Below are 27,182 nucleotides of genomic sequence, written 5' to 3'. Positions count from 1 at the left end.
TTCCCTTTTATATCTATCTATCTATCTATCTATCTATCTATCTATCTATCTATCTATCTATCTATCTATATGCAGTAAAAACTGCATTATCCGGCACCGTACAAACCAGCATGCTCTATTAATTGGCATGCTGGCTTGTAAGGTAAAAGCGAGACTGGAAGCGCCTACTGTGGCACTTCTGGTTTTGCCGACCCTCCATGGCCTGGGGCGTAGCAGCCTGTGTGGGACCCCCCTCCCTGTCCAACCAGCACACTGATGCAGTGAAAGGAGTGGCAATGCAGTGGGAGAGATGGCAGCGCACCAGATGCAACGGGAGAGGCGGCAGCCCGAACAGGCAAAGATGCTTGTTTGGGCCTCTCAGGTAACCAGCATATTTAGTAATCTGGCACTCCCCATGGGTGCCAGATAACAAAGCTTTTGCTGTATATATATCTGTATCTATATATAGCTATATCGATATAGATGTAGATATATATAAGGAAAAAAGATGGCTCATGCACCAGTATTTTATGTGCACCCCCGTTTTCATAGATTTCATAGATATTAGGGCTGGAAGGGACCTCGTGAGATCATCAAGTCCAGCCCCCCTGCCACAGGCAGGAAGTCTGCAGGGATCAGATGGTCCCAGCAAGATAAATCCAAATGCCTTTTGAATGAGTCCAGAGTAGGTGCTTGCACGACCTCTGAGGAGAGTCTGTTTCAGACCTTGGAGAGAGAGCCTGTAAAGGAGTTATTCCTTATATTGAGTCTGAATTGGCCTTCTAGAAGTTTGTGGCCGTTGGGCCTAGTTATCCCTTGGGCAGCCCTGGTGAACAACTGTTCTCCCAGGTCCTGATGCATCCCCTCCCCTTTATATACTTATAGGCAGCCACCAAGTCCCCTCAGAACCTTCTCTTCTCCAGGCTGAAGAGTCCCAAGTCCCTCAGCCTCTCCTCGTAAGGCTTGCTCTCTTGGCCTTTGATCATACAGGTGGCTGTCCTCTGGACTCTCTCGAGCTTATCCACATCCCTCCTGAAGTGGGAGACTCAAAACTGGACACAGTACTCCCCCTGTGGCCTCACTAAGGCCGAGTAAAGCAGGAGGATGACGTCCTTGGTTTTGCTTGAGATGCATCAGTAGATGCATGCCAGAGTTTGGTTTGCTCTGATGGCCATGGGGGCTCATGTTCATTTTGTGGTCAATCAAGATCTGCGAGTCCATTTTGGTTGCAGTGCTAATGAGCATAGCACCTCTGAGCCTATAAGTACGATGCTGGTTTTTTCTCCCAAGGTGGAATACCCTTCATTTCTCTACGTTGAATGCCATCAGATTTTGGTCTGCCCACTTTGCATGTCCGGGTCAGCCTGTATCCCCAGCCTGTCCTCCAGTGTGACCACCTTCTCCCACAGTTTAGTGTCATCCGTGAACTTTGCCAGTCCACATCTGACACCCAAATCCAGATCATTTATGAAGATATTGAAGAGTACCAGCCCAAGCACTGTGCCCTGGGGGACTCTACTTGTAACCTTGTTGATTTGTTCCCATCAGCTACTACCCTTTGGGTCCAACCCTGGAGCCAGTTCCCCAGTGTGGCAGGGCACTGTGTGTGCCTGGCACTTTAAGGGCCTGGAGCTGGCAGCCGCCAGGTGCCTGATGAGGGCAGCCATTTTGGAACTGGGGCTACCCATATAAACATGGCAGTTCTGCTATGAGAGGCCAGGCAACAACATTGCCTGGCTGGAGGGCTGCAGATCTACATCTGGAGGTAAGGGAGGAGCTGTAGGGGAAGGATAGGAGGCTCCTGGTCCTGGGCATGACCTAAAACTGTACCCTGCCGGGAGTGAGTGGCCTGGTGGGGCTCCCAGTGGCACGGGAGCCACCAGGAAATGCCAGGCCAGTGATCACCCCGATGAAAGGCAGGTCAGGGCGCCATAACCCTTAGCCCCCATCACTGGGTAGGTAACCCTCTTTGTTTGGAGGGCCCAGAGGGTGGACCCTAAGAGAGAGGAAAGGGCTATAGATTCAGGCCTGTCTGAACTTCCCCTGACTGCCCATGCTGGGGCCAGGACTGGAATGGTTAAAGGGCCAGGGGCCCACTGCGAGGGATGCCTAAGAGCTGTGCGCCTGGGGTCCCAGCTGGCCTGGAGGTGGGCCAGGGCTAGAAGAGCCAAAGGTCCCAGTGGGGGGACCACACCCAGAAGGGGAAGCGATACAGGGAACTATGTTGCCTAGCATGAAGGCGGAGGATACCGCTTGATAGGAGGCATTCAGGTGGGGTTCGACTAAGAGGACTTTGGGGCCCAGCGTGGGGGCCAGTGATTGTTATAACACCTAGATGCCATCTGCGAGGCTTGGGCTGAGGTGTAGGGGAGGAAAGGCTCTGCAGATAGCGCCCCCTGGCATTGGGGCAGTAAATGGGCAGCCTCCGGCTTACTTAACATCTTCAAATTAATCAATTAACATCACAGCGTGGCAGGCAAGAATGCAAGTGGTTAGCCCAGGAACAGGTGGGTGGGCCATGGCAAGAGTGGCCTTGAGCTGGCCCCATTACACCCAGCCATCAGACTGTTAGATGGTCAAGGCCACAGTTCCCCAGCTTGGTCATAAGGACATCATGGGAGAGCAAGTCAAAGCCCTTCTTGAAGTCCAAATAAATGACATCAACCTAGCCTCCCTTGTCCAGGCAATGTGTTACCTGGTCATAGAAGGAGATGAGGTTGGTCAGACAAGACCTTCCAGTAATAAAACCATGTTGGCTGGCATTTGGTAGGTTGCCTTCCATTAGCCTGTTGCAGATGGATCCCTTGATAATTTTCTCCAAGATCTTTCCAGGGATGGATGTTAGACTGATAGGTCTGTAATTCCCTGGATCTTCTTTCTTCCCTTTCTTGAAGACTGAGACCACAGTGGGTCTTTTCCAGTCTTCTGGGACATCATCCAAGCACCACGAGTTTTCAAATATCTTGGCCATAGGGCATGCTGTGATGTCTGCCAGCTCTTTTAAAACTCTCGCGTGTAATCCATCTGGGCCTGCAGATTTGTGGATGTCAAGCCTCTTGAGGTGTTCTCTCACTTGATATACATCAATTGTGGGTCCATCTCCTGAGCCCTGGTTGCTTTGCGTCCTGTCTGACAGCATGACCCCCTTGGTCGGGTGGAAAACTGATGCAACGTAATCGTTTAGGAGATTAGCCTTTTCTTGAGCGTCAGACATCAGCTGCCCCATTTGATCTCACAGGGGGCCAATGTTGCTTTTGTTCTTCCTCTGACTTCCCACATATCTGAAGAATGACTTTTTGTTATCCTTGATTCAGGTGGCTAGCCTGAGCTTGGCTTCCCTGCCCTCTGACTGCATTTCCTACAGGACGGGATGGACTTCCTTTGCGCATTAAGATTGAGTTCTTTAGGAACAACCATTCCTTATGGACTCCTCTTCCTAGGGGGCCGTGATCCTTTAGTGCCTGACTGACCAGTCTCCTGAGTTTGTGGAAGTCAGCCTTCCCAAAGTTGAGGATTTTTGTTTTACTGAGGGATTTGCCCAACCTGCGTTGGACAGAGAAAGTAATCAGATCACGGTCACTGTCACCAAGTTTGCCCTTGATCCTCAGAGCACTCACCAGATCGTCTCCTCTGGCCAAAGCCAGATCCAGCAGTGCCTCTCCCCTAGTTGGCCCGTAGACCTCTTGCATTAGATACAGGTCGTCAATGCAGGCGAGGAAGTTACATGACCGGTCAGACCTGGCTGTGCGCTCATCCCACAAGATGTCAGGGAGGTTGAGGTCTCCCATGACAATCATACACTGAGAACATACAACTTGGGCTGGTTCCCTACTGAATTTGAGATCCAGGTCTTCTTCTTGGTTAGGAGGTCTGTAATAGACTCCTACAAGTATATCCCCTTCCCCATGTTCCCCCCCATATTTTAACCCAGAGGGTTTCAAGACACCCTCCATGATTAATGTGGGAGCGTCCCTACTCTACGTGTCTCTCTATTCATGTGATGAGAGGATTGGGGCTCCCTGGAGTGGGCGTATTAAGGGTGTTCCTGCCCAGATTTATGGGAGAGTTTTTGTGTCTAGCTTGTCTGCTCAATCTTGCCTGCCATGACTTGATGTACTTAAGAATAAGGAAGGAGGGAGGCTAGCCACTCCACACAGCTGCTATCCTTGTAAAATATGTTTGATAATCTGATATTTACAGGCTGGGTATCGGTGAGACCCTTTTCACTAAACATTTAAGTGCCACTGAGGGCTGCAGGGTCCAGAGGGTCCAATTGCATAAACTCCCTGGTCTGCATTCAAAGTTTGGCTGTCTTTTCCACCACAGGTTGGTCGTGGTGTGGGTAGTCCATCCCTGGGTCCCGTCAATCGTCTCTCCTTGACTGCTCACTTTCAGGTAAGCGTGGAGACTCCAAGTCTCAAAGGGAGAAAGCTCCTTGCTTTTGTTCCTTTACCCCTGTTGGGGTGGTCTTTGCTGTTCTCTTCTTTAGTATAGTGAACCCCCGCTCTGCACCAGATGGACTTCACTTCGAGAGGATTCTTCAGGAGCAGACAATCCCACTCCACCCGAAGAGGACCCCTGCGATGAGACTCTATATGGACTGAGACACTTTCTTTGACCTACTTATTCCACCATTGCGGACCATTGTACGGGTTTGTGTGTATCTATCTTCTTTCTCTCTCAGCGCTGCAAACACTGTCCCTCTCCTCCCTCCACCTCCCCTCCCCCCACCCCTGGGCTTAGTTGGCTAACATTGTATTTTTTGTAACCTAGTTGCATTCCCCTCCTCACCCCCATCCCTCTAATGTTAGTCCCTCGCTCAGGCGATTTGTATTTCCCTACTGGCTTTGTCATCTTTTTTGATTTACAATCCTAAACATCTACTAATAAAATTTCTCTTCAATGACCTCTCTCCACATCTGCCGGTCTCTCTCAAACTCGCTTTCACTTTCTTCCCTCTCTCTTCCGGTTGCTGCAGGGTGTGGTTTTTGATGATTGCTCCTTGTCCCACATCCAGCCAACCAGAACTGATGAGAGCTGATAAATCAGAGCTTTCCTGCCCTCTGTAAATCTTGCTCCCCGACTCTTGCCCCGTTCTTTGGTAAGTATTTGTGCTCGGGGCATCCGTCCCGGCACTTCTTACTTTCTTCTGTTCCGGCAACGTGATCTTCACTGCCACAGTTAATTAATTCAGTTCAGTGTACTGCTCCTTGACATAGAGAGCTACACCCCCACCCCTCTTCCCAACACAATCTCTCCTGTTGAGGATATAGCCTTCTATACCTACCAACCAGTCGTAGGAGGAGTCCCACCAGGTCTCCCTTATCCCTACGAGGTCGTAATCGTTATCAGTCAGAAGAGCCAGCTCCTCTTGCTTGTTACCCAAGTTCCTGGCATTTGTGTACAGGCAGTTGAGTCTGCCACGGGAAGCCCTAGGCTTCCTTATGTGATGGGACGTAACCTGTCCTTGGGCTCTCGTCAGAGTGGGTTCCCTTGGCGTACCTAAGCTGTTACTGCTGTGATTGGCATGACCTGGGCTAGAACTGTTGATAGACTGCCCGTTCCCCCCGATCTTAGTTTAAAGCCCTGTCAAGTAGGTCAGCCATTCTGGCTGAGAAGAGCTTCTTCCCTTTCTAGGTGAGGTGAAGGCCATCCCTTTCCAACAGTCCGCAACCTCTCTCACTGAAGTGCAGAGTGTGGGCAAAGAAGCCAAACCCATTGCAATGGCACCAGAGACTAATTTTGTTTAGAAGCACAAGGACAAAAGCACACATGGCTTTAAACACCAATGAATTACGACTAATGCGTTTGGAGTTATATGGCACTTTCTCCATCCATGGACTTTAAACACAATTTACCCTTTACACATGGGGAAAATGAAGCACAAAGAAATCCACTAGTCCAAGGTTCTATAGTGATATAGACACAAATAAGAAAAGAAGCCTAATAAGAAAGACAGTGACAGACAGAACTGGCTGCCATTTCATCTGTACCAAAATTTTAAATTACATTAAACATGTTCCCACTTCTGAAGTGATAAGCAGCATATAATTAATGAGAAAAATTTGGCTACAAGACAGAATTTTTTTTTTCCAATCAGCATGGGGAAAAAGGCCCTTGTCTTACATTCGCATACATGGAAACCACATTAAATACATCAATATACTATCATTAAACTGCTGCCAAAAGCATCATATGCTCAGTACTGGAACCTAACTATGAAGCTGATTTAAATGCAGCTAACGCTGAGCATGACTATAAAATACACTGCCCATATTGGACAAACATGCTAACAAGACTCTACCACAAGAATAGATTAGTATAAACCATCTAAATAAACTATATGGTAGTGGCCATTGACTGCAGTCTCCCTCAGCACCGACTCTTTTTCAATTCATAGTGAGCCACTACGCAGCATACATTTCAATTTCTTCTTCACTCCCACAGCTAAGCTGCACCTTTCTTTCCCGTTTCCAAGGATTCCTGTTTCTTCACCAGCCTTAAACGTCTAGCAAACATCACCAAATAGGGCCCCAAAGAATTCACCCAGAATCCCTATGTTGCCCCTCATCTCTCAGCCCATTGCATATGATTAGTGTGGTCCCACCCTCCAGGAGGTAAACCTAAACCAGGTTGCCCTGTGCTTTATCTGCATTTTTGGAGGATCCCAGGACTTGTGACAAGAACATCCAGTTTCAGTCATGAGTGGGGGGCTAGTTAGCACCTGGATCCTTTGTGGGGGGGGTATCTGGAGTACGCACATATACTGAGCAGTGCTGAGCTGTGGGGTCACCATGGCCTGCTTTTATGATGACACCCCCACCAACAATTAGATTTTATACACGGAAAATGTACAAATTTGTTATAATGTTCTATGTATAGAATCTAAGTATTGGAGGGTTATCTTAAATTCATCCCCACCACCACTGTAGTGAGGAAAGCAGTGGTAGGAAGGGCAGGCAAAGAGAGAGGCAGTAGGGTGGCAGGTGATAGGGTACATGTAGTGTGGAAGCAGTGGTGAAGGCAGGTGGTGGGGGTGAGGCAGTTTTCCCCTCACCTGCCCCCCTCAGCACTTACCCCACCTTGTGTCTGCTCCCCCCACACCCTTGAGCCACTGTCCTCCCATCTCCTCCCTACCTCCTTTCCCTGTATCCCCTTTGTGTTGCTTCCCCACCTCACACTCTGTCTCCCCCACCAATGAGCCTCTGCCCCAGAGCTGCAGTAGGGATGGAGGGGACCAGGGCTGCAACAGGGCTGCTAGGGGACCAGGCTGGGACGATGCTTCATGCCACAGGCTGCAGTAGGGATGGAGCCTGGAAGCATGGAGCAAAAGTAAGCAGGGTATGATGGGTGAGGGGTGGAGGGCAAACAAGGAAAAGGGTTCAGGGACATGAGGTTTTGGGCAGAGGGAGAGACAGCGGTGCAGATGTGGTAGGGGGCAGGCAGTAGCTGTAGGGTTGAAGCCAAAGCTGGAGCCACAGCAGCTGTCAGCCCTCTTCTCCTATTCAATTCCAAGATGAGGGGCTTTTTTCCCCTAATAGTTAAATGGGAAAAAAATCTTGTCTTGAAATCAGGTAAAGATGGTACGTAAAAATATATAAATGCTACCATTAAAGAAGTTTTTTCAATATCTAAAAAAACATACAATTGTTGAGTTGTCTTTTGTTGCTCTTGTATAACCCTGGTCCTTTCAGGGATTACACAAAGGGAAGTGAAAACAATATTGGACACATTTGACTTGGTTCTTGCGTTTTATAAAAATTCAGAGTGTATGTCCCTTGCCTTCAATGGGCTTTATAAATTCAAATGGAGCAGACAAACTAATACTCTATTCCTTCATTGACACAGAAATTACATTTATTAATTAAAAGCCAGATTATGCTTTTCAGTACTTGGGCGCAGACAGAAGTGACAATGCTCACCATATCTGGCCACAGAAAATGGTCTATAGCTAAGACCAAACACAGCTGCATGGCTGCAGACAGTTTAAAAATGGCCAATTGGGTGAAAATCTGAACCCTCATTGCATGAGGGGTCAGATGAAGATGTTTCACAACTTCTGTTTGCCTGCCAGCCAGCCTGTTACTGTTTTTAGAATGGGAGGGGGGAAAAGGAGAGGAGGGAGTTTAGTCTAGGGGTTTTTCGGCCCCCATTAGAGGGTGAGGCAGGTATATTGATGCCCCCCACCCTGAGGTGGGGGAAGCTCCAATTCATTCATCCCACTCTCAAGTGCCAGCTGGGGAACCCCTATAGTGAGCTTCCTCTGCTCCCTTTTCCCTTTCCCATTCTGAAAACGTTGAAGCCTCACAGGGAGGAGGGGCCCTGCTAGGAGAAACTGGCTGCAGGCTACAGCCAGCAGCTAGATTCCCCTCCCCCTGGAACCAACAGGCTGCTTGCAAGTGTTTAAAAAATAAAAAGATGCTTTACTTTAAACTCAGCACACTCTTGCACCGAGCCCAGTGCATGCCCAGGAAGTGCATTAGTTGGACCTGGCTCACCTGAAGTCTGTATAGATCAGGCACTTTGGTGGGGCTTTTTTGGCACTTTTATCTAATAGCTGGTTAAATCAGCTTTAGCTAAAAGCCCCAAAAAGCCCCACTGAAATTCTTGATCTATATAGACGCTACAGAACCAGGTCAAAGTAATATGCTGCTTCTTCCAGTAAAGTGCATTTTTTGGATTTTTTTAAACATCTACAAGCATCCACAGTGAACTTCTGCTTGTTTCAGGAGATCCTTGTAACTCAGAACACTTCCTGCAGAGCATTCTCAGTTACATCAGGGAGCTTCGCTTCTGTCTGCACCTGTGTGCCTTACCTCCATTCTGCTCCATGTTTTCTTTGATTGCATCTAGAAGTTCTTGAGCTTCTTCTACGTTCTCTCCTTCTTCATCATCATCATCTTCTTCTTCTTCTCCTTCCTCTCCCATCTCTTCAGCTTCTGTTACTTCCTTAGAAGCAGTAATTTTTTCCTGCACACACACACACCCCAAAATATTTTGTCCAAATTCTGATGTTTATATTACAAAGATACAGCAAAGGACAACAGTTTGCTCACTCCATGACTTATTTTCATATACATGCTTCATCTAGGGCTCTATATTGTGAGATGCTGATCAATCTTCACTTAAGATGAAAAATAATTATGAGGAGAGCTCTGGACCTACCCAGAGGAGTTCAGCATGTGACAAAATGCACTTAAGAGTCAGAGTTTATAAATATATTTGACTTGACAGATACAGACAACTGTAGAAAGAAGGGAATAGTGTCAAAAGCTAGTTAGACACCTTTAATGCAACAAGGATATTCTTACTCTTCAGTACATTATGCTAGAAGGTGACTATCATGTGGTCACTCTTTGAATGATAAATCACAGGGCTGTAAGAATTCTTAAATATTTAATTTAATATATTTTACATTTTTAAACCCAGAAGACTGAAGAAATCATTATCCCGAAAAGCAAGTACCAACTTACCAGTTTTCCTATTGCTTCAGAAATGACATCCTTTATTTTAACATGATGTAACTTATAATGCTTGCAGAGTTCTTCAGCAATAGTAGATTTTCCAACTGCTGGAGGACCAAGGATACAAATTTTGACTGGCTAGAGAAGAAACAAAGGCAAAAGTATTCAGGCAAAATGTGAGAGTATTCTTATTTTAAACTATTTTTCTCTCTAAAACAAATAGCAAAAATAAGTGATTAAGTAAATGGTAGTAAAATTGGACATTTTTTTTATTAATGCACTCAGAGTCTAGATAGATGGAAAAATTGTATCAATATCAATACCAATACAAACTGTTACAATATAAATCTCACATCTGCATACTAATATAGTGATGTAAATGTAGCAAAATCACTCCGATTTTACTCCTGCTTATTTAGAATCAAGGTAGGGGTAATTTAGGTAAAATATATTACTACAGGTTCAGGTAGGTAAGTAGTTACAGAATAACAGGTGGTGTGTACTAATTCCCACTATAAAATGGCTAAAATGCACATTTGTTCATATCCTCAACATAGAAATTCTCTTCTTGGATGTCTCCTCTTGTTTCCAACTTAGAACCCACAATCATTTTATAACAGATTAGGCCATGTGAGGTAGGCCCTTGGCTCTGTCCACAAGTTTGAAAAACCCTGGTGCACTGGGGGCCAGGAGCCTAAGGTGAGGATTTGAGATAATGATTTCCAGGATAATGACTACAGCAGATATACTACTTTGAAAATCCACTGGTCTCTTTCACATCCCAACACAGAAGGAGACAGAAACAGTGACTATTCTAGCTCTGAAGCAAATATAGTAGTCATGGAGTGACTCTGCTGCAGGTCAATAAAATCAGAGTTAAGAGAGATGCCTCCTTGCTTCTTCCTTCGAGATCTCAAATATATTGCCCTCCCATCTGGGCCAGATGTAAACACCAAGATAAAGGGCTATATGTAAGTACTTGCTAAAAATATAAAGCTACAATGCAACTCTTAGTAGTATCTCCTAATCTCACCATCCTGCATCAGACTCTTTTAGCACAGACCATTGTGACTTTGCATAATACAACTAACATCAGTAAAATTCTGACCTGTACTAACAGATCCTGAAGGAGTCTGGCCTAAAATATGTACAAATATAAATCTCTCTAAAATACTCTTTTCCTGGACAATGTATAGTTATTTGGTTGGTTAGGCAGTGAAACACTAGTAATATAACTCTCAATACTTTTCCCTTGCAAGTGACCAAATTGTATATCCACATCAGTATATTTGATGTTTTAATTCAGTGTTCTATTTTTTTTACTCATGTATCCATGTAATCACAAATCTAACATTTCAGTCCAGCAAACACTTTCTGGGCTGGGACATAGGGATTTTCAATGCATCATACTAGTTTTCTTTTGTTCTGGATCTTCTGAAGCGATGGAGGTTTGAACAAGATTTGCTCCTTACATATTTATATTGTGTCCACAACAGACACAGATGGACAACTTCACATGCTTACAGACAAAATATTAAATTATATTAACTACCTAGAAAGTAGAATTTTTCTACATCGTGTAGTAAAATCTCACATTCAATGAAATACATTTAAATATTTATTAATTAAAAGTTTAAATATTAATATTTTACCCATATTACAAGCTGAAACAAAATGAGGAGATAAATATATTGTAACTGATTTCCTGAATTGGCTATAGCTATAAGAATGTAAGAACATAGGAAGTGTCATACTCGGTCAGACCAATGGTCTACCTAGCCCAGTATCCTGTCTCCAACAGTTGTAGAAGTGGATGCTACAGAAGGAGAGCATTGAGCTGGCTATCTCTTGAGTGATCCATCCCCTTATTCAATACCCTCCCTACTATCACCCACCATTATTGGTTAAGAGATGCCAGAGGAAATATCTGCAACCATTCTGGTCAATAGCCATTAATAGATTTATCATCTATGAATGTATTTAGCTATAGCATACAAATAATATTAACTACTTTCCTAGTCACTAATCTTAAAATCAAAAAGCATTAGTAACAGATGTATCTAGTGGCATTCCAAAACCAAATAAATTGGCAATATAGTACATCACATAAAAGTTAAATAGAATGAAACAGTTTTTCTATTAAGAAAGTCCTTTTACCTACTGGGTTTCAACTCTAGGAACCATAGAAAGAACATGTCAGATGACTGTAAATCTTGTATTCTCTTTAGTTCTTCAGTCCTTGTTTGAACCTAAGTGTCCAGTATATTGTATTTGTCAGTTTCATTTGTATATCTTACCAGTATTCCAAATATTTTTAGTTAAACAAACACAGATATTTCTCTTTTAAAGAAACAGGAGTGCACATTATCAATATATAGGAACTGATTACCAGTAATCCTCGATGTTGCTTGTATTCTTTGAGGACAGTCTCAATATTCTCCACAAGTCCCATCTGAGCAACCCACTTAATGTTGAAGTTCTCTTTCAAGAATATCGCTTCCATTCGCAGGTTCACAAGCAACATATCCAACTGCATTTGCTAAAAAAAAAAGTATATTTTATTACAGAGAGTTCCCTACTTAATGTTAACTTGCTTTGCAGCATGCTTTGATCTCAAAAGTTGTGTTTTGTTTAAAAAAAAAAGATGCACAGGGAGTGAGATTTGGCTTTACAAAACACCATATTCATGGATTAATTTTCAAAATTTTAAGAATTTAAATGAAAACAGGTGTAACTTTAAATACTTCCAAAAGTATGGGCAATCCAGTATGTTGGCCCTAACCAATATAATTCCATTTTAAAATGCATTTTTGCTTTAATAATTTTAGCATGTCATTAGTAACACAGGAATAATCATTTTTAACATGATTTTTCTTTTGTATACACCTCTTCCAGCCACAAAACTACTTATTTGTATGCAATTTGTTTCCAAAATCCATGAACATGCAATCATTATTTCAATTTTTTAAAGTCCTGACTCTATCTTTTATTCAAATAACTATAATACAAGCCATAGTATTTTACCCAAGTTCTCTATTTTACTCCTTGCATTGTTCATATGCATAGTTTATTCCAAGCTATTTGCACTAAACACAAAATGGTTCAGAGCCTCTGTGTTTAGAGCTTAATTAGAAAAGTAATTTTTGCACATTACTATTTAAAACTGATTTATCCTGTGGAGGCCCTATTTTATGGTCTTCCTGTAAATGCTCAGAATCCTTGACTCAGTACTAACTTCAGCACCTCACTGGCGGACTTCAAGATCAGGCTGTAACACGATAACACTGAAGCCAAAATTCTGCACAGCTCTCAAACCTTAGGTGTATAATTTAGCACTTTCATTTTATTTATTCATCTAAATGTAGTTTATTCCCTCCTCTTAACAGTTTTCTATGTGATATCCTTATGCTGGTGTAAACTATAAGAAACTATAAGAAAAGAGCATGGTATTTCATTTCACATGCCTGCTTTAAAGAGGTTATTTGAAAAAGGAAAAAAAAATACTAACTGTTAACTCTTTGCTTAAGAAAGCATTTTCCTTTGGAATCTTTTGGATTTTTCCTGGTCCAACATTTTTGCTGATGCACTGTTAAAGAACAATATCATACACACATTAAATCAAGAAAAAAATCTTGTACGTCCAATTTATATAATATATAGAAATCTGCATTTAACATTGTAGTATTAAAATAATCCATATTTCTGAAACATACAGCAAATTGAAGAACTTGAAAGCTTAGAGAATTTGTTTGGACCTCTTCTGGGGCTATATATCAACAACTTTTATTACTTGTACTAAAGATGGAGTATGCCAAAGCTTTTAATTCCGCAGATTACTCCTTTTATGGAGTATCTTCACTACTGAACACTTCCACTAAAGGATTTCCAAAATATTTAATCCTATAGACAACCAGTGAAGTTTCTGAGGGTTATGAGTTACAACTGGAGAATTGTTGGGCTAAAATGTTTCATTACTGAGAGTGTCACAGGCAAATAGGTTACAAGTTATTTCTACAGTACCTTTAAATAATAAATTCAGTGATTTAAAAAAATCATCAAATTATGACTTCACTGCAGCTTCATCTTGACTACTCTGCTTCAAGGTACATAAGGAAAAAAAGGAATACAATATCTTCATGCAACACAATTGTATGGTTTTGTTTAACACTTTCATCAATGACCTGGAAGATGGGATAGAGTGCACCCTTAGCAAGTTTGCAGATGACACCAAGTTGGGAGGAGCAACAGACATGGTGGAGGGTAGGGCTAGGATTCAGAGTGACCTAGACAAATTGGAGGATTGGGCCAAAATAAATCTCATGAGGTTCAATAAGGAGAAGTGCAAAGTCCTGTGCTTAGGCTGGAACAATCCCCAACACCAGTTGGTAAAGGCTGGGGACCGACTGGTTAAGAAGCAGCTCTGCAGGAAAGGATCTGGGGGTTACAGTGGACAACAAACTAAATAGGAGCCAACAATGTGCCCTTGTCGTGAAGAAAGATAATGGCATATTGGGCTGCATTAGTAAAAGCATTGCCAGCATATCAAGGGAAGTGATTATTCCCCTCTATTCAGCATTGTGAGGTCACATCTGAAGTATTGTGTTCAGTTTTGGGTCCCCCACTACAGAAAGGATGTGGACAAATTGGAGAGAGTCCATGGTTAGGGGGCTGGGGCACATGACTTCTGAGGAGAGGCTGAGGGAACTGGGATTATTTACTCTGGAGAAGAGAAGACCAAGAGGGGATTTAATAGCAGCCTTCAACTACCTGAATGGTGGTTCCAAAAAGGATGGAGCTAGATTGTTCTTAGAACAAGAAGCAAAGGTCTCAAGCTGCAGCAAGGGAAGTTTAGGTTAGATATTGGGAAAAACTTTCTCACTAGGAGGGTAGTAAAACACTGAAAAAGGTTATGCAGAAAGGTTGTGGGCTCTCTATCCTTGGAGGTTTTTAAGACTCAGCTAGACAAAGCCTTGGCTGGGATAATCTAGTTGGGGCTGGTCCTGCTTTGAGCAAGAGGGTTGGACTACATGAGCTCCTGAGGTCCCTTCCAACCCAAATTTTTTATGATTCTAACACAAGGGAAAAAGAAATTAAAAAAAAAAATGACTCTTTACAGTACAGTGAACTGCATGAAAACACAAAGTTTCATTTGTACCTTTTTTTCAGGGTCCTCTTAATCTAAATCTGAATAAAGACTATAGGACTGGACTTTCTTTGTATTTTTTAAAGGACACAAACTCTACAGGATTTCAAGAATACTTTTATCTCACTTGTTGTGTCAGATAATTTAGGGAAAATTCAGGAATTTCTAACTAAGGCCTAAGGACTTAGGGGGAAAAAAATAGTTCTTACCTTAATTACATCTTGAAGAGTATGTATCGATTCATCCACTGCAACAAGATAGTGAGTCCTTGGCCTATGGTCTGCTACATTTTGTATCACCCTGCAGCAAGGACAATCAATGACCATTAGGTGGAAGAAAATATGTTGAGTCTTTAACATGAAATCTGATACAACAGCACCCTAAAGACAAAAGGTATGTAGAAAATGAAGGAAAATTTTCCAAAGCATAGATTTTGATTCATAACATCAGGTATCCTACTTTTCCTACAACAGTCCAGCAATGAAGAGCAATGCCTCAAGAAGATATACAAAAAGCTAATATATGCCCTTTACAACTTGCTTCGAAACTGTGCTACAGTTAGAGTTGGTTGGCTAACACTATGTTCTAGACGCGGTACTTATAAGAATTTGTATGTGCATGATCTCATTGAGACAAGCAGGTATAACTTCCCAAATGCCAATCAGATACTAGAAAAATTGGACTTAAAATGTTGTGTCAAATTAATCTGTGGAGTAACTACATGTTAAAAAATACAGTTTAAAAAAAACCTGTGTCAGCAGCTGAGTGAAATCCTCAATGGCATATTTGATTTTGGCATATATCTAAGCGTTCCTGGGCCAGACCATACCTAAAATGCATACTCACGCTGCTAAATCAACAACATGAATCAATGGAAGAAAATTGGTCCCAGCTCCAAAAACTGGTACTGCAGGACTCTCACCAAGCCAAGCTATCTGAAAATTAATATAAATGAAGGAAAGGGTCATATTTAGTAGGAGCTGCAAAAGGGAACATTTATATTGTTGGCAAAAGCAAGACTATTTTTCTGTTTTAATAATCAAAGCAATCACTTTTGCAAAAGGCGGCTGCCAGCATAGCATGAAATAAATGACATTTAACAATACTGTTCAGGTTTGAGCAAGTTTTTTGCCATTATTTTCTATTCTCTAAATGATAACTGCAAAAAGAGACTAAGAAACCTTTAAAAAAAATCTACATGATATGGGAAAAAAAAGGACAGGATTCTCCTGGCCCCATCCTGCATATAAGCAACTCTGACACCCAGATTGGTAGGTTTCCATCAATTTAGTTAATTCTAGGATATTATTCAAAACTAGATAAAGGCTGAATAAGTTTTCAGATAAAAATTTAATAATATTGCCCTTTACTATGGGAACAGACTTCACTTGCCCCTGGGTCAGACCTAGACCTTTTTGTAATGATATTCAGCTTATATTAGTTAGGATTTGGACAGACGAAGAATGCACTGCATTCAAAAGTTTATCTAAGTTCATCCCTACTGTGCAGTTGATCCAATAACAGATATAACCCATAAAAATCCTTGCCTCTTGCTTATTTCCTGAACTACCAAGGCTACAACATCACCCTGAAACTACTTAAAAAATTATACTACTTTAAAGGGCTGGGGAGAGGACTTATCATTTGTGGATCTGCATTGACTGATCCATTACTAATGTTTCAGCTGCTCACCCTATTCACACAGTAAGGAAAACTAAACTGAAATAATTTACTCCTGAAAAATGACATGGTAAACGATTGTGGTTTAGCTTTTATTTACTGAAGGATAAGAGGGATCAGACAAAACAGTTTACCGCATTTCAGGGAAATGGCAATAAGCTTCTTCCTTTTTCAAGTGGGTAACATTTTTTGGTTGATTGGTTCCTACACTTTAAAACTGTTGGAATTTTGAAGTTTGCTTTAAGGACCTGTGCAATAGTAAATTAACCTTCCTCAAAATTGTCATGAAAAAACCTACCTTAAAAAAGTAATGCAAGATTCCTTCTTCAGCTCCATACTGAAGTCCTGAAGCAACAACATAGGTTGAAAATTTTTGTTTGTGCTGTGAAGTAAAATCAAAAGGAAAGTTATTAAAAATAATTTTGAAAAATTCTGTAAATGAAATTTTGTTGTCTTGGCCTAAATTTTACTTTGAATTATATATATTTCATTTATATAACTTAAAGTAAGAATCCAGCTTGATCACTGTGGAGGGAGCAAGCATGTTGCTAATATAATTTTTTGAAAGGACACTGCTATCAGAACCAATCTGTCAACATTTGAACTGCAATTCTAGAAAGTGTTAAAGGGGAAAGTGAAGATAACTTGTACAGTAAAAGAAGTGAATGGGATAAATCATGCTGACTTCTTGGTTTCAGGAATGATTCTAAAAATAAAAGTTTAGGCCTCTTTTTTCAGTCTTACACTTGCATTTACTTCTGGTAAAAACTAAGTATGTATAAAATGGTATGAGAAGTAAAAGTGGAACATACCACTTACATACTTTCATCCCCATCCTACATTCTCTTGGAAACGATGTATATTAAAAAAACAATGAATTACATATAATTAAAGCATTTCAACTTTATATCAATAAAGGTAATGTAATATGACAACCTGCCCCATTCTGTCTTCAACCTAGAAACATCGGTGCATTTGAACTGTTACAAATGTGACTATATCAGTATAGCTTATTTCTATGAGAAAAGAGAAATAAGCTATAGCAGTAAAAACCACTTTCATAGCAAAATAACAGTGCCCATACTGGATGTTGTACTAATATAATTGTACTAAAAATGGATTAATTAAAACAAATACACTGACAAAACTGCATGCAGATCAAAATCTTTCGAAGCGTTCCCTTGTTATATACATTTCCAGAAATGCTCATACTGAAAATCTGTTTCGAAACAGAGACTTTTCTCTTCAAAATAAAAACTTTCTAGTGCATATTTGGTTAGCTTGAAGGTCTGCAAATAAAAACTTACTTATCCATTTTCATGGTAGGAAGCATCTTAACCATAATGCTATCTATATGATACTTTATAAAATAACTCACCAAAAAAAAGTTGTGAAAGTCTATTTTCTCTATCCTGAAGAATAATGCTTTTATTGAAATTATTTTTAAAGCATTTCAGTAACACACCTGGAATACTACCAGTCAGTCTTTGATTGTATAGAGGCAATGCTAGGTAAATCAAACTTGGTTTATATGTATTTTATATTCTTATACAGTTAAACTTCAAAATAATAAGCAACAAAGAAATGTTTCTCACATCAACTGACTGCAACAGGTTTTAATAATCATCAGGAAAAAACAGAATTAGAGGAGGTTACAGATGTCATCTTACCATAAATGTATGAGCTAAAGAGCCTTTTTGAAAAGTCCCATGCATGAGACTGTATTGTCCAGAGCTGTGACTATCAAATATATTGTATTAAGAATGTAAATAATTTTAATAACTAGCTAATACTTAGTCACTGACAAAGAGTACTCTTCAAGTGTGCAGTATTCATTAAAACCAGCAGATGTCAGCTTCTAGCCATTGTAATTTATTTCAGGGCTTCTCTTGCACATGCAAACATTTAAGACCTAATCATATGCTAATTATTTTTTTACTTAAGTAGGAATTCAAACCATAAGATGACCAAGCAAATTTAGAAAAGTGGTCCAATACTATTACCTTTTCAAGATAACATTATGCAAGGTAGATGAAGTCAGCTGCTGCTTACAAATGCTTATTCATCTCTGATTTAGTTTGTCAATAATGTGTAATCTACCTTGCCTTCTGCCACACTTCAGACTAACACAGCTAACTACAGCTTTTAAAGGCTGTTATCAAATACATTGGACACAGGTGTAACCTTCATATCAGTAGTACCATGGGTCTGGGGGAGATTTTATAACGTTTATACAGGGCAAATAAAAGCAATTTACCATTTGGCTTTCCAAGTCACTTTATAAAGTATTTGCTTTCCCAGTCATACCATTGCTAATATTATGTGCTGTCATGCATCATAAAAAAACAAAGTATGATTTCTAGTGTCAATCCCTCTGTATGGAATGGGCAAACAGAATTCCACGCTCACTCAATAATAAATATATTCTGTATTTTGAAATGTCATCGTCTTTAAAACTAGACTGACTAAGGAACACACATGGCCATAGCAGATCCCTGACTAGCGTGCTCAAGGGACAAGTCTAGCTGCACAGATGGAAATATGATCTAAAACCTTCCTGAGTAAAAGAAAAATGCCTCTTATGTAGCTACATTTAGAAGTGCAAGTAGCACTCACATGCTTCGAAGTGAAACAATATTTTGGCCTAGTTGTTTTGGGTTGACTGTAGACCTCATTCTGCAGGATCCTACTTCCTTACAGAGCCTTCTCCATGGTCCTCATGTCCCATGAGTGTGCTTAAAGTCACTGGCTAGGGACAGACATTACACATACACCACTTTAGGGGATCAGAAATTGATTTAAACCTGTAACAGAACAGATGTTCAGTGCACATAAACCAGTTTGAAAATGGCTGAAACCAACTTGAGATAAACCCGGTTGAACATAGTATCAGACTTAACTGATTTGGGTCAAACTGGTTTATGCAATGTCTGCCCCAGACCCCTTGCTGGTTTAAGTTAAACCAGACTCCGCCAGTATCCCGGCATGCTCTCTGTGCTGGGCGGGGCTTTCTGCTCCAGAGCAGGGCTGGCCCCTCCCCTCTGCTCCCTGGCCAGAGCTCTGGTAGAGACTTGTAGGCACAGAGTGTCTACCTAGCTTCTCCCTGCTTAGCAGGGATCATTCCCCCCTAGCCTCTGCCTTACACAGACACCTCAGCATTAGGTAGCAGACCACATGCTGGCTACAGTCTGTGCTGCGGGAGATGACAAAGGCAGACAGGCTTTTGGAGCTAATCAACAGGTAACTTAATGTCCTTCCTTGGAAGAGCTGTTTAAGAAGAGTTCCATTAGTTAATGGAGAGAGGCTTTGTTTTCTTAGTGGGTTGATAAACAATGAGTTAGGGGTGATACAAATTCCGTTGGGCTGCTCAGGGTGGCGGGCAATAATCACAGCATCCTGCCAGGCCTGACCACCCCCACCCTCAGCTCAGCCCTATGGAAGTGAAGGGAGGGCTGCTCTAGTGCCCCCTGGCTTCTAGCTGGAGCCACTGCAGGCATGAGTCTGAATTTTTTCAGTCCAGAGGGGATGTCTGTGCAGTTACAAAGTGATTTAGCCTAGCCAGGTTAGACTAACCTGCAAAGATTGAATCAATTGAAGCTCAGGCTTTTTGAATATCTGTCTCTAGCCAGTAGGGCTCCATGCAGACACAGCAGCCTGACTACGAGCAATCTACTGCATGATCAAGGTATTTATATAATACATATCACAACAGATCTTTCTGAACACCTAGGTATATAAATTAGAAATGTTATTAGCCTAGTACTGTAATTAACATTTTATTAGTTACACATTTATGTGCTTTTATTCTTCTAAAATTACTCTATCTAAATTGTTCCTCCTGCTTCCTCCATCCTTCAGCTCCCTTGTTTCTCTCCCATGAAGCTCCTAGGTTTCATCTCTGTTGTGACAAGTCGAAAAAATATATTTATCAAAAGGTCCAGGTGTTTTAATTAGCGCTTAAGAAAAATAAGATTGTTTCAACAGAAACAGAGGCTCATATACTATAAAATACATTTATATTTCTAAAGAGCCTATTGTCTTCTCAATAGGCTTATATTTTTCACATTATCACCATTGAGGCTTATTCACAAATAACAACAGGTTAATATAAGTTTGAAAATCTATTATATACCACAAGCAATTTTCATTATTTTAAATTTGTAATTCCACAATTTAAGTAAAAAGAAAGAAAAACTGTAGTCAAGTGGGTTCTTTTCTGTTACTTACAGTTTTTCCAAGTTTAAGAATCATTTTTTCAGCATTTATATGATCCATAAAGTTCAGGTGAGTCTTTCTTCTACGGTAATCTTCTTCAGTAAAAGGAATTTCTGGATCATCCTGTAGAGGGAAAACAAGAAAGACATCTTACTTTCACTAAAAATAAATCAGTTAAAAATATCTATATCAAGACATTTTAAGAAGCATGTAAAATTATTTTAAATGTCCTTAATGCTATATATTATAAAACCCCTGTTTTTAGAGTATGAACAATAGAGTAACTTGAAAATTATCTCCTGAAAAAAAATCAATAAATCATTTTAAAATGTAAAAAAATATACAGATCTTGTAAATAAAACAAGCATAACAAAACCATGGAATTTATTTCTCATATTAGCATAAATTTCAGAAAAAAATCAGAAATGGGGATTTTAATAAACCACTACATATGGTTATCTCTTTTCCTAATCCTGCAATCTTATAAATGCATAACTTTACACAAATTAATTTACCATATATATGCAATATATGGCAAACCCAGAATTTAATAGTCAATGACACAGGTCCAGGATCCAAGTGTGTAAGCAGTCTTGTTGATATTGATGATATTTCCTATAATTAGGGTGCACAATAAATATCTCTGTTTAAACAGATGCGTTTATCTGGAAAGATTCAGTGAAAATGAGTATTTTTGTCAACACTTACTGGGTCTAGAGGTTTGCTTCGTGCCCATGTCATTACTGTTGAAACTAAGATGAATATCTTTTGTTTCTCAAAATGTTGTACTTCTGCATATAATGCTGCATAATAAAAACAAAGTTTTACTGTTGGCTACAGCACTTTGACTATATTTAATCTTCCAAGTTAAAATGTTCCATACCAGCACATATACTATAACATTCAACTTAAGTTTTACTTGATTTTATATACAGCATATTTCTTGTTGTTTAATAACTTAAATATAAAATAATTCAATTGCTAGGAATTAACAGATCCTGAATAAAACTCTATTAATTATATTTTTCATATATGACAGACAAGAGTCAATAAAGATGAATCACCGAGATACCAACAGAAAATTAAAATGTTATTTTATTACAGAATGATTACAGAATTATTGTGATGGTGTCAAATCCTTATTTTAATCCAGAGCTAAATAATTAAATTAGGGTAAAATGTATTTGTTTCCCACCCTAATAATTATGATATGATGTTTAGATTACTAATGGGGGTATCTAATTTGTTTTAAATGTCATATCAATACATTCACCTTGCTTCTACTACTGGAGAAAAACATTTATTATTTGGGTATTGTGATAAAGTTATTCCCCAAGGTTTCAAGAGAAAAAAAAAGGTGATAGAATAAAGATTTTGTGAATCTTGGGAGCTAGGTTAAATGAGATACAAGCTAGACCTAAAATTGTAAATGCAAGAGTATTATTAGATAGCCAGTATTATGTGAAGCAAAAGTAGGATTTCAGACCACCAAAAGTTTAGAACTGCTCTTGAATGTCCTTGAAAAATAATAATAATAACCCTTCCGCCAACATCTTATGAGTATAGATATAACATGTTATAGCTCTAGATGAAACTGTATTATTGAGTGTGTTGACACCTATTCATTGTACCTGATATATAGTTAATACATGTTATCAGGCTATGACAGGCCAACCACCTTAACAATGGAAATAAAACAACACAAAAAGAAGTGTTATTTTGAGATCAGATCTATGAATCTGAAATGCATCCTGACACTCTATTGGAGTCATTTTACCACTGCTTGAGCTTCTTACTTAATTGTGCTTTGTTAAAGTGATGTGTTGCTTCTATAATCTATTATTCCTTGATTTAAATCATGCAGAAATTCTAATTTGGTACTAACTGTCATTTAATGTACAATTTCTAAGAGTTGGTTAAATATTAGCATCCTTGCTGATAAATCCTTCAGAGCCTGAAAAATAAAAGTTTTCATCTGAGCCAATTCTAGCTGAACCCAGTAAAATAAGTTTTGTAAATACTTTCAAATAAAGGGAAAATAATCAAATTGGCAATAAGGCTTATGTTGCAAAAATGGGCTAGATTAGTTTTAACTGTAGATTTTAGATTTAAGTCTTTTTTTTTTTTTGAAAAACCATTATTTGAATCACAAAGGTGCAAAGCTTCCACTCAGCTTTTAACAGAAATTAATGAACTGAGTAGTGGCTAGGTGAACTGGGTAGTTGACAAGGTGATGAAGGCCTTTAACTAAGTCATGAAGTCTTCCCCATGAGAGACTAGAGAAGACTCCAAATCTCCTTAAGCATCTTCACAAAGGGGGAGGATCTATAGAACAGCAATTTCCCACCTCATGGCCCTGCTTGCTGCACTGCACTGTCCCTGCAAAATGCTGAGTAAATCCATATACGGGTGGAATAAATAAAAGTATTTAATATAAACAGAATTAATTCTATGTTCAAACTAGTATTGCAATCTAGATGCTGTAAAACATTTTGGTGAAAGATTAATTTCTTTGCTGCTAAAAGAGCAATAAGCTTAGAATGGAAAAGGACCTTATTTTGAGGGCTATTAGAAAGGCCAAGGCAGAGATGGAACTCAGGCTAGTGTCCAGGATTAAGGACAACAAAAAGTCCTTTTTCAAGTACACTGGGAACAAGAAGAGGGCACCAGGCAATGTAGGGCCCCTGCAAGACACAAACGGTGATCTGGTGGCCATGCCAGACAAGAAAGCTGATATTTTTAACAGTTTCTTTGGCCCTGTTTTCCTGACCAGGGACCAGGATATCCCACCTACCAGAGGTCGGGATAATCTTGGGGATAGCTCTATCAAGCCTTCAGTCAGTGCAGATGTAGTTAGGGATCTTCTGGAAGGGCTAGACATTTTTAAAATTGCAGGTCCAGATGCACTCCACCCAAGGGTGTTGAGGGAGCTGGCAGGGGTCATCGCAGAGCCCTTGGCCCGGCTGTATGAGCATTCGTGGTCATCTGGCCAGGTGCCGGGGGATTGGAAACTGGCTAATGTGGTCCCTATTTTTAAGAAGGGGAGAAAGGAGGACCCAAGTAATTATAGGTCTGTAAGCCTCACCTCGGTGCTCGGGAAGATCTTGGAGAGAATCATCGAGGAACACATCTGTGGGGGGCCTGCAGGGGAGATCATGCTCAGGGGCAATCAGCATGGGTTCACCAAAGGCAGGTCCTGCCAGACCAACCTGATTGCCTTTTACGACCAAGTAACTAAAACCTTAGATGATGGTGTCACTGTGGACATAGTCTATCTAGACTTTAAGAAGGCCTTTGACACTGTCTCTCACCCCATCCTCATCAATAAATTAAGTGACTGCGGCATTGATGCCTGCACAGTCGGATGGGTAAAAAATTGGCTGATGGGGCGCACCCAGAGAGTAGTGGTGGACGGGTTGTACTCAACCTGGCGAGATGTGAGCAGCGGGGTATCCCAGGGCTCAGTCCTCGGGCCCGCACTGTTTAACATCTTCATCAGCGACTTGGACAAGGGGGTGGAAAGCATGCTGTCCAAGTTTGCTGATGACACTAAGATGTGGGGCGAGGTGGACACACTTGAAGGGAGAGAGAGGCTGCAACTAGATTTAGACAGACTACAAAAGTGGGCAGACAAGAATAGGATGGGGTTCAACATAGACAAATGCAGGGTGCTGCACCTTGGGAGAAGGAATCCACAGCACATACAGGCTGGGGAGTTCCCTTCTTGAAAGCACAGAGGCGGAAAGGGATCTTGGAGTCATTATTGATTCCAAGATGAACATGAGCCGCCAATGCCAGACCGTAGCCAGCAAGGCCAGTCATACCTTGTCATGCATCCAAAGGTGCATCTCAAGCCGGTCCAGAGAGGTGATCCTCCCCCTCTATGCACCTTTGGTCAGGCCGCAGTTGGAGTACTGCGTCCAGTACTGGGTGCCGCACTTCAAAAGGGATGTGGCCAGCCTGGAGAGGGTTCAGAGGAGGGCCACCCGCTTAGTGAGAGGGCAGCAGGACAGGCCCTACAAGGAGAGACTGAAGGACCTGAACCTGTTCAGCCTCAGCAAGAGGAGGCTGAGGGGGGATCTGGTGACTGCCTACAAGCTCATCGGGGGGATCAACAGCAAATAGGCAGGGCCCTTTTCTCCCCAGCACCACCTGGGGTGACAAGGAACAATGGTCAGAAGCTGATAGAGAATAGGTTTAGGTTAGAGATCAGAAGGCAATATTTTAGTTAGGGTGGCCAAAATCTGGAACCAACTTCCCAGGGAAGTGGTCCTTGCCCCTACCTTGAGCAAATTCAAGAGGAGGTTGGACGATCACCTGTCTGGGGTCTTGTGAACCCAGCATTCATTCCTGCCTGTGGCAGGGGGTCAGGGTAGATGATCTGTTCAGGTCCCTCCTGACCCTAGCTACTATGAAACTATGATGGTTTGAGATATCTTTGCAAAAAAAATAAAAAAAATAACATGATTTGATGGAGTATTATGTTCTGCTACATATAGTTTCCTATTGATCCAGAATAAAATATGTTAATTTCATATATTTCCATTTAAAATGTATATTTATATATTTTGAAAACCACTGTGCAAGAGTTGGTCAAAATTTTGCCAAATTATTTGTAGTACACGTGTCCTATCTGATACTTGTTGCAACAATTCAGATTTCACCATTTCCCCAGACTGCTTCTTCATCTGAGAACCTCATTTCATATTACAGACAACTGCAACTCTCAGATTGAATGACTGGCCAAATCTAATGGCTGTATGGCAATTTTGTTTTCATTTACTGATTGTACTGACCAGAAGCTGCCCAAGTTGCTTCCTCAGTTTGATCTGCATCTTCAGTGATATTATATATAATGACATCACATTCAAGCAGGTGACCTAAGAGTTCTTCTCGTGTAGAAACCTGGAAAAAAATAAAACCTTTATCAGAAGAATAAGCTCCCCTACTAAAAATTCTTTTTCGTTTTATCTTGAATTTTCACTATCAAATTTCTGCTTGACTACTTAAAGTGAACCATCATTTTCCTCTAAATTTGACCTTCAGATGGAAAGCAATAAAGAAGTCCCAGTATGATTCAAATATGAAAAATAATTTACCTTTAACACACAAGTTAGTGCAGTTCAAGAATCAACATACTGGGATGAGTTTTTAAGATGGGACATTCTGGTGGTGGGGCGTTTTGTTTTACAATTTTTACTTGTTCTTTATTTATATCCTGCTCTTGGTGTTTTGGGGAATTTTTGGTTACTCACTTCAGTGATAACAAAGTTGGAAAGTACGTGTGTGTGTGTGAAGACCCTCTACTGGTTGTTTGTGGTTTTGACTGACTATAAAAGTACTCCTAAAATTGATAATCAATAGCTATCATACTGATCTTCAGGTGTAAAAGAGCTTTGATTCCAAAATGTGAGGACTCGCCTTCCAGGTTTAGCCTTGTGGAGAGGATTTGTTTTATGTAAGCTATAGTCTCACCCAGGTTAAGGTTGCAACTGTAATTCCATTAAAAGGTTGATCTTCTGCCTCTGGTAACTCCATGAAAAATAAATGAAGACAGTCTTAGTATTGAGACTTCTAAACATTATGGAAATTATTCTGCCTTTTCAAATCAAAAGAATGAAACATGGTTCCTTTTTTTCTAAAAATGTAATGCTCGAGCATTTTTTTGCAATATTCATAATGTTGTATCCACAAAACAAAATCATATTAAGGCTTAAATCCTGCCAGATGCAGTGTGTGGGTGTAAGGATTTGTCTTCAAGATGAAATTTAGAAATAGACTGTATTTATAATTATGAAAAAAATTCACAGGAATTTTGTTATCAGAATTAGAACAGAATTTCAACTACCAAGGAAACAGACCCATTACTACCCACTAGATCAGAGATTCGCAACCTCTTCTAAGGTCAAGGCACCGCTCAAAAAATGCCTGCTCCTAGTTTTCATTTGTTCTTTCACTACAGAAAAATAATAAAACAATTATTCTGTTGCAAAGAACATGGAAAGACTACAACTTTAATGCTAAGGATTCCTATTTAAAATTCTAGGTTTATCTTGTAAATTATATGTTCACATCAAACAGTGCCATGATAGTGTGACATCCTTAAAAGGATCTCAAGAAACTCCAGGGTGCCATGGCACTCTAGTTGAGAATCAGTGTACTAGATTATGCTATCTTCTAAATTACTGTTTCAAGTAACTGAATTTAATTGTGTCAAATGTAAAGACATTTTCAATTTATTCTCATTTGTAAAATATTTTGCAGTGCATTGTACAGCATTGTGTTGGGGCTAAACAATGCCAGTCATAATGGGCATTTATACACATACTTTTTTGTCCCACAACGCACCAGAGGTCTGCTGCTTTGAAGCAGACTCACATATCGAGTCTGCTCCACACACGAGTTCAGGTGAACTGTGCTGTGCTGTGCCACATGCAGTTGTAAAAGTGGCAAAATGTGCATCAGCGCACAGAAAATGGCAGTGGTGCACTTTTGAACTAAAGCACCTCCGATGTGTTTTAGTTCAAAAGCATGCTGCCGCCATTTTCTCAGCGCTGATGTGCATTTCACTGCTTATACAACTGTAAGAATTGCAGTGCTGGGCACTTTTCAAAGCACCTGGTGCAGTAGTGGTTGCATGTGTAAAAATGCCATGTTCTCATTGGCAGACAAGGTTCCTTGGGTGAATTTGATATCTTTTA

At 40.5% G+C, this 27,182-nt stretch overlaps 1 protein-coding gene across 1 annotated transcript in view; it reads right to left on the bottom strand.

The window, feature by feature from the left end:
• AK7 (adenylate kinase 7) overlaps positions 1 to 27,182 on the bottom strand; it is a 40,914-nt gene that overhangs the window by 10,842 nt on the left and 2,890 nt on the right. The window contains exons 3-12 of the mRNA XM_006275839.4: positions 25,278 to 25,386; positions 21,190 to 21,284; positions 20,494 to 20,604; positions 16,565 to 16,648; positions 15,433 to 15,521; positions 14,796 to 14,886; positions 12,952 to 13,029; positions 11,833 to 11,982; positions 9,453 to 9,581; positions 8,796 to 8,949 (exon numbers count right to left, since the gene is read on the bottom strand). Of these exons, the coding sequence (XP_006275901.3) occupies positions 8,796 to 8,949; positions 9,453 to 9,581; positions 11,833 to 11,982; positions 12,952 to 13,029; positions 14,796 to 14,886; positions 15,433 to 15,521; positions 16,565 to 16,648; positions 20,494 to 20,604; positions 21,190 to 21,284; positions 25,278 to 25,386 (1,090 nt within the window). The remainder of the gene's footprint in view (positions 1 to 8,795; positions 8,950 to 9,452; positions 9,582 to 11,832; positions 11,983 to 12,951; positions 13,030 to 14,795; positions 14,887 to 15,432; positions 15,522 to 16,564; positions 16,649 to 20,493; positions 20,605 to 21,189; positions 21,285 to 25,277; positions 25,387 to 27,182) is intronic.

The sequence above is a fragment of the Alligator mississippiensis genome, chromosome 2 (assembly GCF_030867095.1).
Source record: "Alligator mississippiensis isolate rAllMis1 chromosome 2, rAllMis1, whole genome shotgun sequence".
NCBI lineage: Eukaryota > Metazoa > Chordata > Crocodylia > Alligatoridae > Alligator > Alligator mississippiensis.
Note: the sequence above shows the minus strand (reverse complement) of the source record. Positions and strands in the feature narration are given on the sequence as shown.